Source organism: Falco peregrinus, chromosome 10 (assembly GCF_023634155.1).
Source record: "Falco peregrinus isolate bFalPer1 chromosome 10, bFalPer1.pri, whole genome shotgun sequence".
Lineage (NCBI taxonomy): Eukaryota > Metazoa > Chordata > Aves > Falconiformes > Falconidae > Falco > Falco peregrinus.
The window spans coordinates 33,267,314-33,279,909 of NC_073730.1; the positions used below are offsets into that span (position 1 = coordinate 33,267,314).

Genomic DNA, 12,596 nt, shown 5'->3' on the forward strand with positions numbered 1-12,596 from the left:
ATTCACTCCCCCTTCTCCCTGAATTTCTCCTGGACAAACTCCTGCAGCGGCAGTGTCACAGCGGCGGTGTCAGTGTCACAGCGCCCGGGGCAAGGTGCGAGCAGGGGGGGAACTTCAGCCGAGGCACTTTGGACTTGTGCGCTTTGCGGAAGGGAGGCGGGATGGCATGTGGCTGTCCCGGCCTCTGAGGGAGGCACTACGGCCTGGCTGCTGCGGGCGGCCCGAGGGGGCTCGGGGCGGTGAGGGGGCCGGGGGCGGGCAGGCTCGGGGCGGCCCCAGGGGGTGAGGGGGCCGGGGGCGGGCTGCCAGCTCGCAGTGGCGGCGGCTGCTGAGGCACGGGGCACGCACCTGCTGGGCGCGGCCCGGCCGCCCGCGGGTGCCGCCTCTGCGCGGCCCCGGCTTCACACGCGTCCCGCCTCACCGGCTGGGACCGCGCGGAAGGCGTAAACTTTATTTTCCTCAGCGACCTGCTGCCTGTGAGGAATTGAGGGCCGCAAGGGGAAGCGCCACCCCGTCCCTGCGCTGTGAGGGGGGCTCGGACGCCGCGTTCTCGAGTTCCCCCACTGCCCCGGCACCTTGTGCGTGAGGGGGGTTACGGGCCGCCGCCGCGCCGCGCCGTGCGGTGTGCTGAGGTAAGAGCGGGCGGTGCGGTGCGGTGTGCTGAGGTGAGGGCGGGCGGCCCGTGCGGTGCGGTGTGCCGAGGTGAGGGCGGGCGGCCCGTGCGGTGCGGTGTGCTGTGCTGAGGTAAGGGCGGGCGGGCGAGCCGCGCCGCCGGGACGAGGCGGGGCCGCGGCCAGCACGGTCCGGCGGCGGCGCGGGCTGCGCCGGGGCCCCTCCTGCGCCCCGGCGGGGCAGCGGGCATGACGGCCGCGGCGTGACTTCGGCTGTCGGTGAAGACTCCGGGAACGAAGCGAACTAGGTCGGTGAATTTAATTTATTTCTTCTTCCCCCCCCCCTCCCCTTACTTCTTCAATTCGGATTTCTCGCGGCTTGCCGCGGGCCGCTGCCTTCCCGCCGCGGGCCTGAGGCGCTCCCCGGTCGGCGCTTTCCCGCCTGGCAGCGGGGGGCTGCGACACCCGGGGGGCTTTCGCCAAAAGCCCGCACAGCTCGTGGGCGATTGGTCTTTCCCACACGGATCGCCTTCCGAAAGCCCCAGCAGCTGCGGGGGCTGGCGTGGTGCACCCCGCGTCGGACTTTTTTCTTGCTTTTTACCTCTTGAGGGTTTAGTGTCTGAAGCAAAAGAAACCCATCTCTCTGGATGTGGGTTGTGAGTCACTAATACTGCAGGAGCCATTACAGTCCTGTCGGATAGAAGGGCACTTTGGAAATGTAACATCAATTATTGCTACAGCATTTGTAAATAGAATTTGTGATGAAAACACTGAGAACCCTTAACTACTAAGTAAGGAAATAATATGAAGGAGCTTTAAGTGCCAGATAATTACAAGAGCTCTGCTACAGCTGCACGCAAGGAAAAACAAATGTGCATTCATCAGCGGGCAACAGTGAGGGAAAACATTTATTAAAAGCACTTTTCTCTATTGCTAGCTTAAAATTGGGAATATTTATGAAAGTTAGGTCTCAAACTGTGCATCACGAGCACACACAGACATCAGTGCTGCGTTTGGTGCTGTGATAGAGGAGCTGCAGGAGCAAATGCAAGTGCAGTGCTGCTGGGCCCCCTGCCTGCCCTCTCTGCGGTGGGCTGGTGAAGGGAGCCCACCTTCGAGCAGCGCAGCTCTTTGTGAAATGGGGGGGTAGGTTCAGTACAAGCAAGAGAAATTGGACAGTCTGGAGACAGTGGAGTTTGGGACATTGTGCTGTTGAGTTTCAGAAGAGAGGCTCCATTAGCAGGCTTGGAGCCTGATTTTGTAGCTGTGCTTTTGCCTGGCAGTCATGCACGGGTGGGACAAGGGTACTCTGCTGCTAGTTCTACTGTACTTAGTGTGTGAGGAGACATGCAACTTGGGTTGCTTCGGTTAAAGCTTTACTACTAGAAAGCAAAATAATTCAATGCAAGTCATGTTCATTGCTATTTTGTGTGCTCCATTTACTCTGAACTCTTAATAATAGTGTTTACTATATAATAAATGACAAATGCAATGAAACTCCATGCCCAGGAGGGCTGACTGAGAACCACTGGTCTTGCCAAAACCAACAGAACTGGAAAGCCCTCAGCACCCTCAAAGAGCAGGCCAAAGGACGCTGTGTGTAGCCAATATCAGTAAAATATTTTTATGCTTTGTAGAGATCTTTTAAATATTTAAAAACAGCTGTAGTGGAGTGCTCGCAAAAGTCGGGGACGGTTTGTATGCTTGCAGTATTATGTTCCTGTTTCCCATTAACTAGCAGCTGTTGTTGTTTTCTTTGGGAGGGTGAGAATAAGAAAAAGAAAAAAATGATACTCATGACCCTGTATGTATGTGTGGTACCTCACTTGAGGGGAAAAAAATTAGATCCTGGCAACTGAGTTTCTGTAAATCACTGTAGGCTTTGAAATTGCTCACTGGATACCACTAATATGTAAGGCTCTGATGTTGCAATATTTGCTCATCTAGTCTTAGTCCCTGTAAAAGTCTGTGAGAATTTGAGTTGTGTTTAGTGGTGCCAGGGTTGTGCTACTCTGCTGGGTCCAGGATGGGCTGTAGAGACCTGGCACTCTTAGTCACCAGTGCCACCCTCTGTTCATTGATGTTCGAACCGGACAGGTAGACCTGCCTCATGTAGCAGTCCTCTTTTCACGTCAACCCTTTCTGTTTGTAGTTCAGAAAGGAGACATGAAGAAATTTAAGTTGTCAAGACAAGAAACTGAAAAACAAGGCAGCTCCAGAAGGAACATGAAAACTTTCAGTGCATTTTCTGTGCCCAGTGAGCAGGTGTTTGTGGATCACCAGCCATGCCTGTTTCAGGCTGTGCTGAAAATGTTTCCCATGCTGATATGCCAATGGATTGTATGACTTTTCAGGCAGCCTGTAAAGAGGAATGGTCTTAACTTTGTCATTGTTTTCCTCCTCGCTTGTCATATCTGCTGTTTTTAACCAGATGTTTTTGTCAAGGCAGGGACTCCGCATGTTACAGTGTTTTTGTACAGTGGTTACTGTGGAGGGGAACACACTATTTACACATGAAATTGGAATACGGTTTTGTACACAGCAGCAGCAAAGTTGGTGGTTTCAGAATGCAGCATCTTAAGATCGATGTGTTAAAATGGGCTTTGATTCCTTCCATTTGTATGGATAATTCCCCAGTCATGCATTAAGCCATTTGTCCTTGCTGTGTTAACTTAGTTTCTCTGGGACAGAGTTATTGTTACAAGTTTTAATAATTCTCCTATATTTAACTTCCTGTTCCCTGTAACTTCCTTGTAAAACTTGGATTCTCTCTTACAGTGAAGTGAGGAATTCTGGTGAGTTCAGTATTCTCACCAGAAAAGATACAGGGCAGCCCTGTCTGGTCTAGTAGTACATTCATCTTCTCCTGGGAGTTGTCTGTAGATACCTGTTTTTACCCAATTCCTGTGTAAAGTTTACACAAGCAATACTGAACTTTGAACAGAAAGAGAGCTAATGCTGGTGACATGCAGCTTACATTGCTTTTTGATCATGTACGGCACTTTTTTTTCTGTTCATGAATGTTCTTGGAACCAGGATTAAATAAAAACAAACATCTTTTTAAAAAATCAGCCTAGATTAAAGTAATAGAAGTAACAGAGAAGATGTCTCTAGCTAGTCTGAACTGTATTTTTGCCTTCTGGACCAAATATTCTTAATTATGGTTTAAATTAGTGCTGATTACAGAATCTCTGTGATTGCTCCATCTGGTCATTTTTATGGCAGCAGGAAGTGAAAATGCCTTTATCTTTAGCAGACTACATACTTGTGACTCCTTTGAGGTAATTGTCGTTCTGAGGATCTGTGGTTGCTTTATTTCAGTCTACAGTAGGTATGGCATGGGTGAAACTAACACAGCGGCTGCTGTTAACACAATTAACTATTTGTCATCTTATTTCCAGGAACAAATGAGAGATGCTGTTTCACATTCTGCTTTGAAATAGTACAATGAAATATTTGTAGTCACCAAAATAGTGGTTCTTTCCTTCAAACACCTAGGAGCAATAGGGCTAAGGTGTCTGGGTGACAGCTTTTGCTTCTTGCAGTGCCTATGACGGGAAAGCAAGTGATGGACCATAACTTCGTGGATTATTTAGAGCTCATGATGGTGGAAATTTTTTACGTGTTTTGAAAGTGAGAGCTTTAAAGCATTTGCAGTAACATCCATGCCCTATAATTTTAAAAGCTTTTGAAATGTATATCTAATTTTCTTGTACAACATATGGAAATTATCTCTGCCAGTTTCCTGCTGAGAAGTGGTTGAGCTATGAACAGCAGATTGTTGTTGCACCTGTAAAAGAGGAACATGGACTGTTTTTCATTAAGCTATACGTTTAATAGTATGAATACTGTATGCTTATGCCAAGTAAATTATTTTAAAAGGTTGTGGGTTTTTTTTTCTTCAGTCAGGAACTCAGAGAAAGAAAACTAGGTAACTTAAATCATAGGCTTTTGGATGTAATCCCAGCCTGTATCTTCGTGAAGTGACAGACTTAATAAAGGTCGTAGATAGGTAATTCCTCTGGCCTTCATGGCTCACCTATTAGAAAATAGACTAATGGAAGAGATACAGGTAAGGCTGGCCTCCTAACAGCTGTGCTGAGAGGCAAATTTTCCTCTAAGTAGGGGGTTGTGAAGCACTGCCTTTGAAATTTTGAGCTTTCCTCTTTAATTGCTCAAAATGTAGCTTAAAAAGTACCCTGATTATAACCTGGGTGAATGGTGAGAAAAGTGGATGGGACAGGCTCATCTCGCAGAGCAAAATGAAGATGGTCTGTGCTGAAGAAATGGCTTGGCTCCAGCCCCAGCTGAATTTGCAAGGGCTTTCCTTGTGGGAGAGCTTGCCAGGAGGCAAGAATAGTGAAATATTGTAACTTCACTTGATCAGTTGTCTGCTCCTTCAGGCAGACAGCTGTGCCTATTGAATCACCTCTGCTTTAAGCCATGGTCAAGACTTAAAGCAGCGTTACAGTCGCTGGATGGTCATATTGAAGTCTCTCGTGAGGGCCAAATGGGAGGGGAGGGATAGCTCTGAGCAGAGGGTCGCTTTCTTCATTATAAAAAAAATTACTTGGTTTTCTTAGGAGCCACAAGTTCCTTTGTGGGGCTGGCCTTCCACTCTGCGGGGACTTGTTGAGGCACTGTCCTGGGTGAGACAATGGAAACGTACTCAGACTGCGCACTGACAGGAACAGTAAAAAACAGGCAGGGATCACCCTTTTTCTTTCCTCCTGGTCTTCTGTGACCACATACGCTTTCCTTCCAGGCTGCAGAGCCAGCTGCTATTAGCCACTTCAGAGGTTGTCCCACTGCAGATGAGTGTAGGTATCATGCAGTACATATGTGCCTATATAGCACAGTACAGGCACCCCCAAACTGAAAAGCCGGTGGATTACATAGCATTGGCACCAATTCTTTTGCCAACATAGGTGTTCTCAAGGAAACTGTTCTCAGAAATATTTAAGGAATGAGGATGTTTTGGAGGGCATTTTGATAGTTTGGATTTGTAGTGCCGTTCAGATGACCAAACCCAGAAGGTGAACAACGATCAGCAAAGGCCTGGAGAAATGAGGTACTATATAGCTCTAATGATGAAAGAAGGGCTGTATTGATATCTAATTCATTTTCTAAGCAATGGTTGGTTTTTTTCCTCAAATAGCATTCTGATTTTGTACTTCCTTTCTATTTACAGAGGTGTGAACATCAAATTAACTGAAGTGCAGCAAAATGAAACCTCAATGAAAAAACAGACTGATAATTATTAGCTCTCAGTTAGTTTTCTCTATGTTTTTCAGATCAGTGCTACAAAACAAGATGTATTGGCAAATCATTCTGACTGTGTTTATGTTGTTGGGTAAGTTACTAAAAAAATAAGTCTGGTGGAAATTTTGTAGAACGAAGAGTAATCACCATTTCTATTCTACAGTGGTGTTTCAAGTCATTCTACTGGATTAGTATCTTATCACAACATGCAACTGGAATATACAAAGGACCTGATGTTGTTGTTGTGCAGAATTGAAATGTTGACACTCTCAGGGTTGTGCCTATGGGTCTTATCCAAAAAAAGCAGTGCAACTGACTCTTAAGATCAGGAAACATCAGTAGAGAGTATGTGGTGAGTCAAGATGTCTTCAAATAAATGCCCCAGGCAAAATTTGGTAAGATAAAAGTTCACGGGCAATTTTTTGTGATCCTGATAGGTCCAAAAGCAGAAGGAAAAATCCCTGTTCCATCAGAACTGCAGTTTTTGTTTAGTTCAGTGTAGCCAGGGTGTCACTTCGAGCTTGAGCTCTGCTTTTTCAGGTAGCTGACATTGCTGCTTTCATGTGCACAGTGCTAATAAAGGGTCCTCTATTAACTGCAAATGGAGGGTATAACAAATTGGTTTTCTGTCTGGGAAATGTCTGTAACAATATTGCTGTATGCTGTTCAGGGTCAGCTGGTATTTACCTTTCATTTTTTTCATTAAAATAAGAACTGTTTAAAGACTTTTGGTGATGATGCTTAGGGAGAAAGCAGTTGCTGTAATCCAATGAAGTTCGCTTCAAAATTTGTGTTCTCTTGTACCTTCACAAAAGATGAATAAATCGTTAGGTTTCTGTATCTTTTCTATATACATATACATCTTTATATATTGATATATCTCTTTTGTATATGTATACATCTTTATCTTTCTATATACTTGCCTTTATCTACTCAGTATCAAGTATTGCATTATACAGCCTTCTTTTAACTATTTTATGTAATCTAAACATATTGCATACCTTTTAATTAGAAAACCTGGACGCCTTGGTGAGCTTTCATTGGGCTTCAGAGTAGTTTGTCACTATCTGATGGCCTGTCACGACTGAAAATCAGTGTTTCTACTGAGTGGCCATCTCTGTCTGGTTCTGAATAAGCAAATAGCCAGGGCTGGCATCTTTGTAGCTGTTAATCCAGATGTGCATGTGTGCTGTATTCTGGGGAAAGAACTGTAAGCGGTGGCTTCCTCTGCATCTCTGTCATGGACAAATGTTACAGCTGTAGCTGGAAGACATTTTTAATGCATGCCGCAGTTTATTAACAGGCATTTAAGAGCTGTAGCAGTCCTGTATTAAACCTTCTGCATTGCAGTGCATTATAGTTCTTCTAACATTTTTTAAAATTTTTTACATTTCTGAAGAAGTAGAAAGTAGCTGCACACATTTTGACTTTATAGGGTTTAATTAATCCCTTGAAATTGTCTGGTGTGGTATGTGAGGGGGAATTTTTTTTTTGGTTGGGTTTTTTATATAGAAAAAGAGATCAGGAATCTCTTCCCGCCCCCCATTTGACACTGTGAATTGGGTAGTATGTTAGTTACCTCCTGCTTCATGGGCAGTCATGTCACTTTACTCATTTATCCTTTTTTATCTATTGTATTATGAACTAGTATCTGTTCTAACTGAATCCTCTGCATGCAGCCAGGAGGCCTAATGAAGCTGATATTTACAGAGGCAAAAATTCTGTTAAATGAGAGAGGAAGGAAGAGCAGAAGCCTTCAGGAATATGACTATACAAAATCTGTGTAAAGAGAAAATGAAACAGTTTAACACAGTGCATAGTAACACAGTGTCTGCTTGCGGGTAGCATGCATCTACCTTTTTAAAAGCTTTGTGTTTTTATATTTTTTAGGTTACGTTTGTGTGCTATTAATCAAACAGTGCTAGAGAAGTTCTGGTTTTATCTTTTTTTGGCTATTGCAAGGCATAGAGCATCAATTAATTTCCATCTAATTAATTGATTAAAATATTTATTTCCTTACTGGTCAAAAAGCTAAACACAGAGTGCACAGACAACCCAAGTGCCTTTCTGTAACTAGAGCTGTAATTTTTGAAACTCATGCAGTATTTTACAGTAAGCTATTTCCAAAACAGACATGCTCATCGTTCTCAAAATCATTGTTAATGTAATTCAAGCTATGACTTACCAACAAAAGCTACAAATGTGGTCAGAGTGATTTATTTTGAAGAATGTAAGTCTGATGGAAAAGATTATTCTTTTTCTACATCTCATTTCCCAGATAATGTCCTGGGGTTGTGTGGTTACATCCAGTCATATATTCTTATAATACTATTCTTTGGTATTTAACAGTTATGCTGTGACAATGTATTATATTTGCAGTGGGATTAATTTTTGTACAGTAATGAAGCCATGTTATAAGAGCTGGATTGCAAGTCATCAGCCACTCTATTGTCATTGTCAAATAATATGAACTTTTTGTTTTATATCTGATATCTTTGCCTTTATATTTGCAGATTTTCTTCAAATGGCAGTTGCTCACTGCATGGTCCACCAGATTCCTCCCAGGAACTTTACATTACCTTATAGGCTACTGAATGAGACGTTTCTGAGTCCTTTCTCTGCTGGAGTTGTAGAGAGCTGGTCTGGTTTGAGGAGAGAGCATGGAGCATCCAAAACCAAGCTGCCTTTGCTAATGAACGAAGAAAGTTTTCTGTGTTGCCTTTGGAGTGATAACAACATTGATTGTTCTTTGTACAGAGCAAGCATGCAAGCAAGGAAGTTTATTCCTTCAGAAATAAATATCTCTGCTTCTCAGGAAATAGGTAGGTTTTCCATTCAAGGGCATTAGAAGTTACTTCTTGAAAAAATGGTTGGGTTTTTTTGTTGTTTGGGAGGAGGGGAGTTGTGTTAATGGGGGTTCATTTTTATCCAAAGAAGACTACATAGTATGGTAAAATCCTTTCTCGTGGATGTCTGTAGTAGGAGATGAAGGAAATTGTTTAGTACATTTTCAAGGGGGGGGGGGGGGGATGGGGAAGCTGGCTGGCTTTCTAGAGGAATTCTGAATAAAATATGTAGCACTGCATATAAGGATATAAGCCCAGATATTAAAAAATGTTTAGATGCTATGAGAAATATTTAAAATATTTTTGTGGATATGGGCTTTAAACTCCCTCGGGAGGCAGGGGAGTTGGAAAGCAAGTGCCATCTTTTCTGCCTGGATTATAATGCCTTAGTATCTGTACATGGATTAGATTGAATTATTTTTTCCAAGCTGTCTTTTCCCTCCTGTAAACCGTAGTCTCTGAGCAGCATACTGGCCTGTTGGTGTACTGCTGTCAGTGGCAGGAATCTCACTGGCCTCAGTAGAGTAGAATTTCATTTTACAAGAACTGTCCTATGGAACAAATAAATCTCTGTTAAACACTGCCACACTACTTTTGTTGCTGTTGTGTATGCAGTATAGCCGCATATGTATGTGCACAGTGTACACAGTACAGCTACATAGAGATTGTACCAGTTAATAGTAGCAAAACCTCAACCAGCAGCTTAATTTCTTTCTTCCCCTTGTGGTCTTGTCTATAAAGTCAGGTAAAATATATTCCTTTTCAAGTAATTAGAATGCAGCAGTATCACATAGGTTGTTAGCCTTTTAAGTGTTTAGGGGCATATACTGGTGCCCAAGTCAGCACAGATTATTCATAAACATTGGCACACTTGTGGTCCAGCCTCACCTTTGTGAATATCTGTTACTTGTCCTCTCTTTGTGAGTGAATTTTATCCTGTCTCTTCAGTTGTTTGGGTTTGTTTTGTTTTGTTTTTTTTAATGTAGTTCAGAAATGTTTAATCCCTTTCTTCAGATTCAAATTGGAACATTGAATGTTGGATTAAAGGCAAGCTGGACCTGTTAGTTTGTAGCCTACGGTTTTTGAAGCTGTACTTGAGAGACGACATGAAGGTTAATCTTTTATATGCTGTGTAAGTACAGACTGTTAAATTTGTCACTACTAGCATTAGAAATCTGAAAGAATTTTCTAAAACATCAACATTAGCCTCAAGCTTGCAGCACAGTAGTAGCATTAGCTTTGCAAGCGGGTGATGTGTTACATACCTTTGTCTTACCTAAAAGTAATCTTGGACAATATGGAAAGTTTATGTTTCTGTCTTTGAGAAATGGTTGGAATGGAGTATCACCCTCCTCTGTCTTTCCATGTTTCTTAAAGTGCTTTAATGAAATTAGTGTTGATTTGCTGAAATATCTTTGCTGTTAAAATTGCCTAATAGTAAAGCTGTGATCTTGGTTCTGCCTTTTTTGTGATTTTGACCAGAATGTGTTCTCTCTGGAATTAATTATGTTACTTAACATTTAATACAGTGCCAAGTGCTACTCTAATCACATTAATGCCCCTGAGAGACACCCCCCTGTGCAGTTGTCACTGTGGTAAATATTCTCTGGAATGGTAATCGTCCTGACTGTGGGGTGGGCAGGTCTTGTATGCATGACCTGCCTGATCTGATCATAAAAAGATCTATTTGATTCCACTTATGAAACCACACTGGGGTTTTTCTGAATTACCGATGGGCTGGAAGGAATGACATGAACACACAGGCTTAATTTCCTTGGGTAACAGGCTAAATACAAATAGTTGAATTAGCTGCACTTACAGGTGATGACTTCTACTTAAAAGGCCAGAAGTCACTTGTCAAAAATTAGCCCTGTAGTCAGGGTAGAAAGCAAGTATATTAACTAGTAATAAATATGGTTGTTTAGTTGGCATAGTACTTTAAAGCTGAAATCAGATTTTAAGTGTGTTCCTATTTCCAGTGTTCCTCATTACTTTGATTCCTGAAATACCATTATATGTGTGTTGGTGGGAGAAGCAGATCTGACTTTGCCTCTGTTCCATCCAGTCTCAACTGCAATAGATAAATCTTTGCCAGTAATCCTTGTGTAGGAATCTCTGTATTGGTTTGTTGGGGTTTTTTGGTATGCCTAACATCCATGGAACAACAGTTTTGAGTCCGTGCTGGGATGAAGTTCTTTGTGTTAATGAAGGGAATTCAGTAAGTGTCATGCAATTTATGAGAGCAGGCCCTTATAGACTCACTAAAGTCCTTGTTCTGTTTTTGATGACTTTTTGCTGCATAGGTGAGATGCAGTGCAGCCCCTGACATTGGAGAACTTGTTTCGCTCCCCAGGTTTCATATTAATATTTTTCTTTTAGAGTCCCTATGTTCTGGGGGAGCAGCTAGCAAAGCATTTTTCAGACTTTGATAAGATGACAGCTTTCCCTGTTGGCTTGCTGATACCTTAACATTTTATTCACATCAGCCAAAATACCTTGAAAACATTCCCAGTTTTAAAAATATGCATTCTTGGCATGTGTTTCTCCCTGGGAGTCTGGAAATCAAGCCAGAATTCTCACATACAGGATGGGTAATGTACAAAAATAATGACCTAGAAGAATCTACAACAAAAAAGCTTGGGTCCTCAAAAGCTTTTAATTTTTTCAGCATTAAAGTAGTATCCTCTTATTTTATACATCCACAGTTTGCCTGCTTGTAAATGGTATCAAGTTACTTTGAATAGAAAATGTTTTGTTCTGTCCAAAACAGTGCTATGACAGTATTATGTACGAGGCTCAAGCAAGGGTAACGACAGGGCTTTTACCTTCCCTTGCAGTATGTCTCTGGGAGAAGGAGGATTATTCTGAATCTTAATTAGACAAATTAGGTTAATTGTCTAACAAAAGTGAGTGATCTTTCCAGTGTTATGTATTCTAGGCATGCTGTAAACCCTGGTGGTTAATTACATTAACTGAAATCACTTAGCCTCAGGGATCCTTTCATAGTGACACCCATGAATGCTCCCAGTTTAATTTTGAGCACTGATTATAATTTGCCCTTTCAGCAGATGGTGATGTATAGGGTGTACTCATATTTTTGATGTATTTGAAGTACCTGTGAGGCTCTCCTTCAGTTCTGGCCCTAGGCTCCCATGTTTTTAAAGATAAATCATGCAGTTTGCCTCAAGACTGGTGGCTTAGTTCAGTGCATCAGCTATACACAGTCTTCTTCAGCTGGAGAACTTTAACTTTTCATTAGAGACTTGCACTCTCATGAGCTAGGCAGCCATCAGATGTTCTGCAGTTTAATGGGGCAGCTTGTTCAAATAAGTATTGTCCTAGGGCTACTATATATCAAGTACATTGATATATAATTATTGAAAATCCTTAGAACCTCAGACAGCTTTGCTCTCTCAATTCCTAATAAAGGTAGTAGTGCTTGCAGAAACACAGTATATAGAAATATTGAAAGCAGAGTTACAGTGGTGACCCTGTTTCTGTTTTGTCTCAACATAGCTACCTAAATGTGATGATGGACGTTCCCTGAAATTAGAGGAATTGTAGAAGTTCATGTATTTCTTTGTTTTCGGTTAGGTGTTCCAATTGCAAGAAAATGATTGGAATTCAGTAAAGACATTCTGCAGTGTCTAATTTAAAATGTAAAAGTTTACCACAGGGCCGCAGATTAATTTAGCATAAGTAATAAAACCTTCTGAAGTATGGTTGAATTGTGCACCAAAGTACAAAACATTTAGGAGGTGTTAACTAAAAAAAACTATCTGTACACAACTGAAAAAGTTAAGTGTTTGGAGTGGAAAAGCAAAGCAAGCCTTGGACACATGCCCTTGTTGCAATGTTAATTACTTCTGTGGTTCAG

At 42.3% G+C, this 12,596-nt stretch overlaps 1 protein-coding gene across 9 annotated transcripts in view; it reads left to right on the top strand.

The window, feature by feature from the left end:
• Positions 1 to 331: 331 nt before the first annotated feature.
• LEPR (leptin receptor) overlaps positions 332 to 12,596 on the top strand; it is a 41,117-nt gene continuing 28,852 nt past the window's right edge. For 3 of the 9 annotated variants that reach the window (XM_027792624.2, XM_027792629.2, XM_027792631.2), the window contains exons 1-3: positions 959 to 5,964; positions 8,387 to 8,695; positions 9,734 to 9,851. In XM_027792624.2, coding sequence (XP_027648425.2) covers positions 5,895 to 5,964; positions 8,387 to 8,695; positions 9,734 to 9,851 — 497 coding nt within the window. In that variant the 5' untranslated portion in view covers positions 959 to 5,894. Of the gene's footprint in view, positions 633 to 816; positions 920 to 958; positions 5,965 to 8,386; positions 8,696 to 9,733; positions 9,852 to 12,596 lie in introns of those variants that run through there. The other 6 variants (XM_027792630.2, XM_013302495.3, XM_055815458.1 and 3 more) reach the window with 5 other exon arrangements.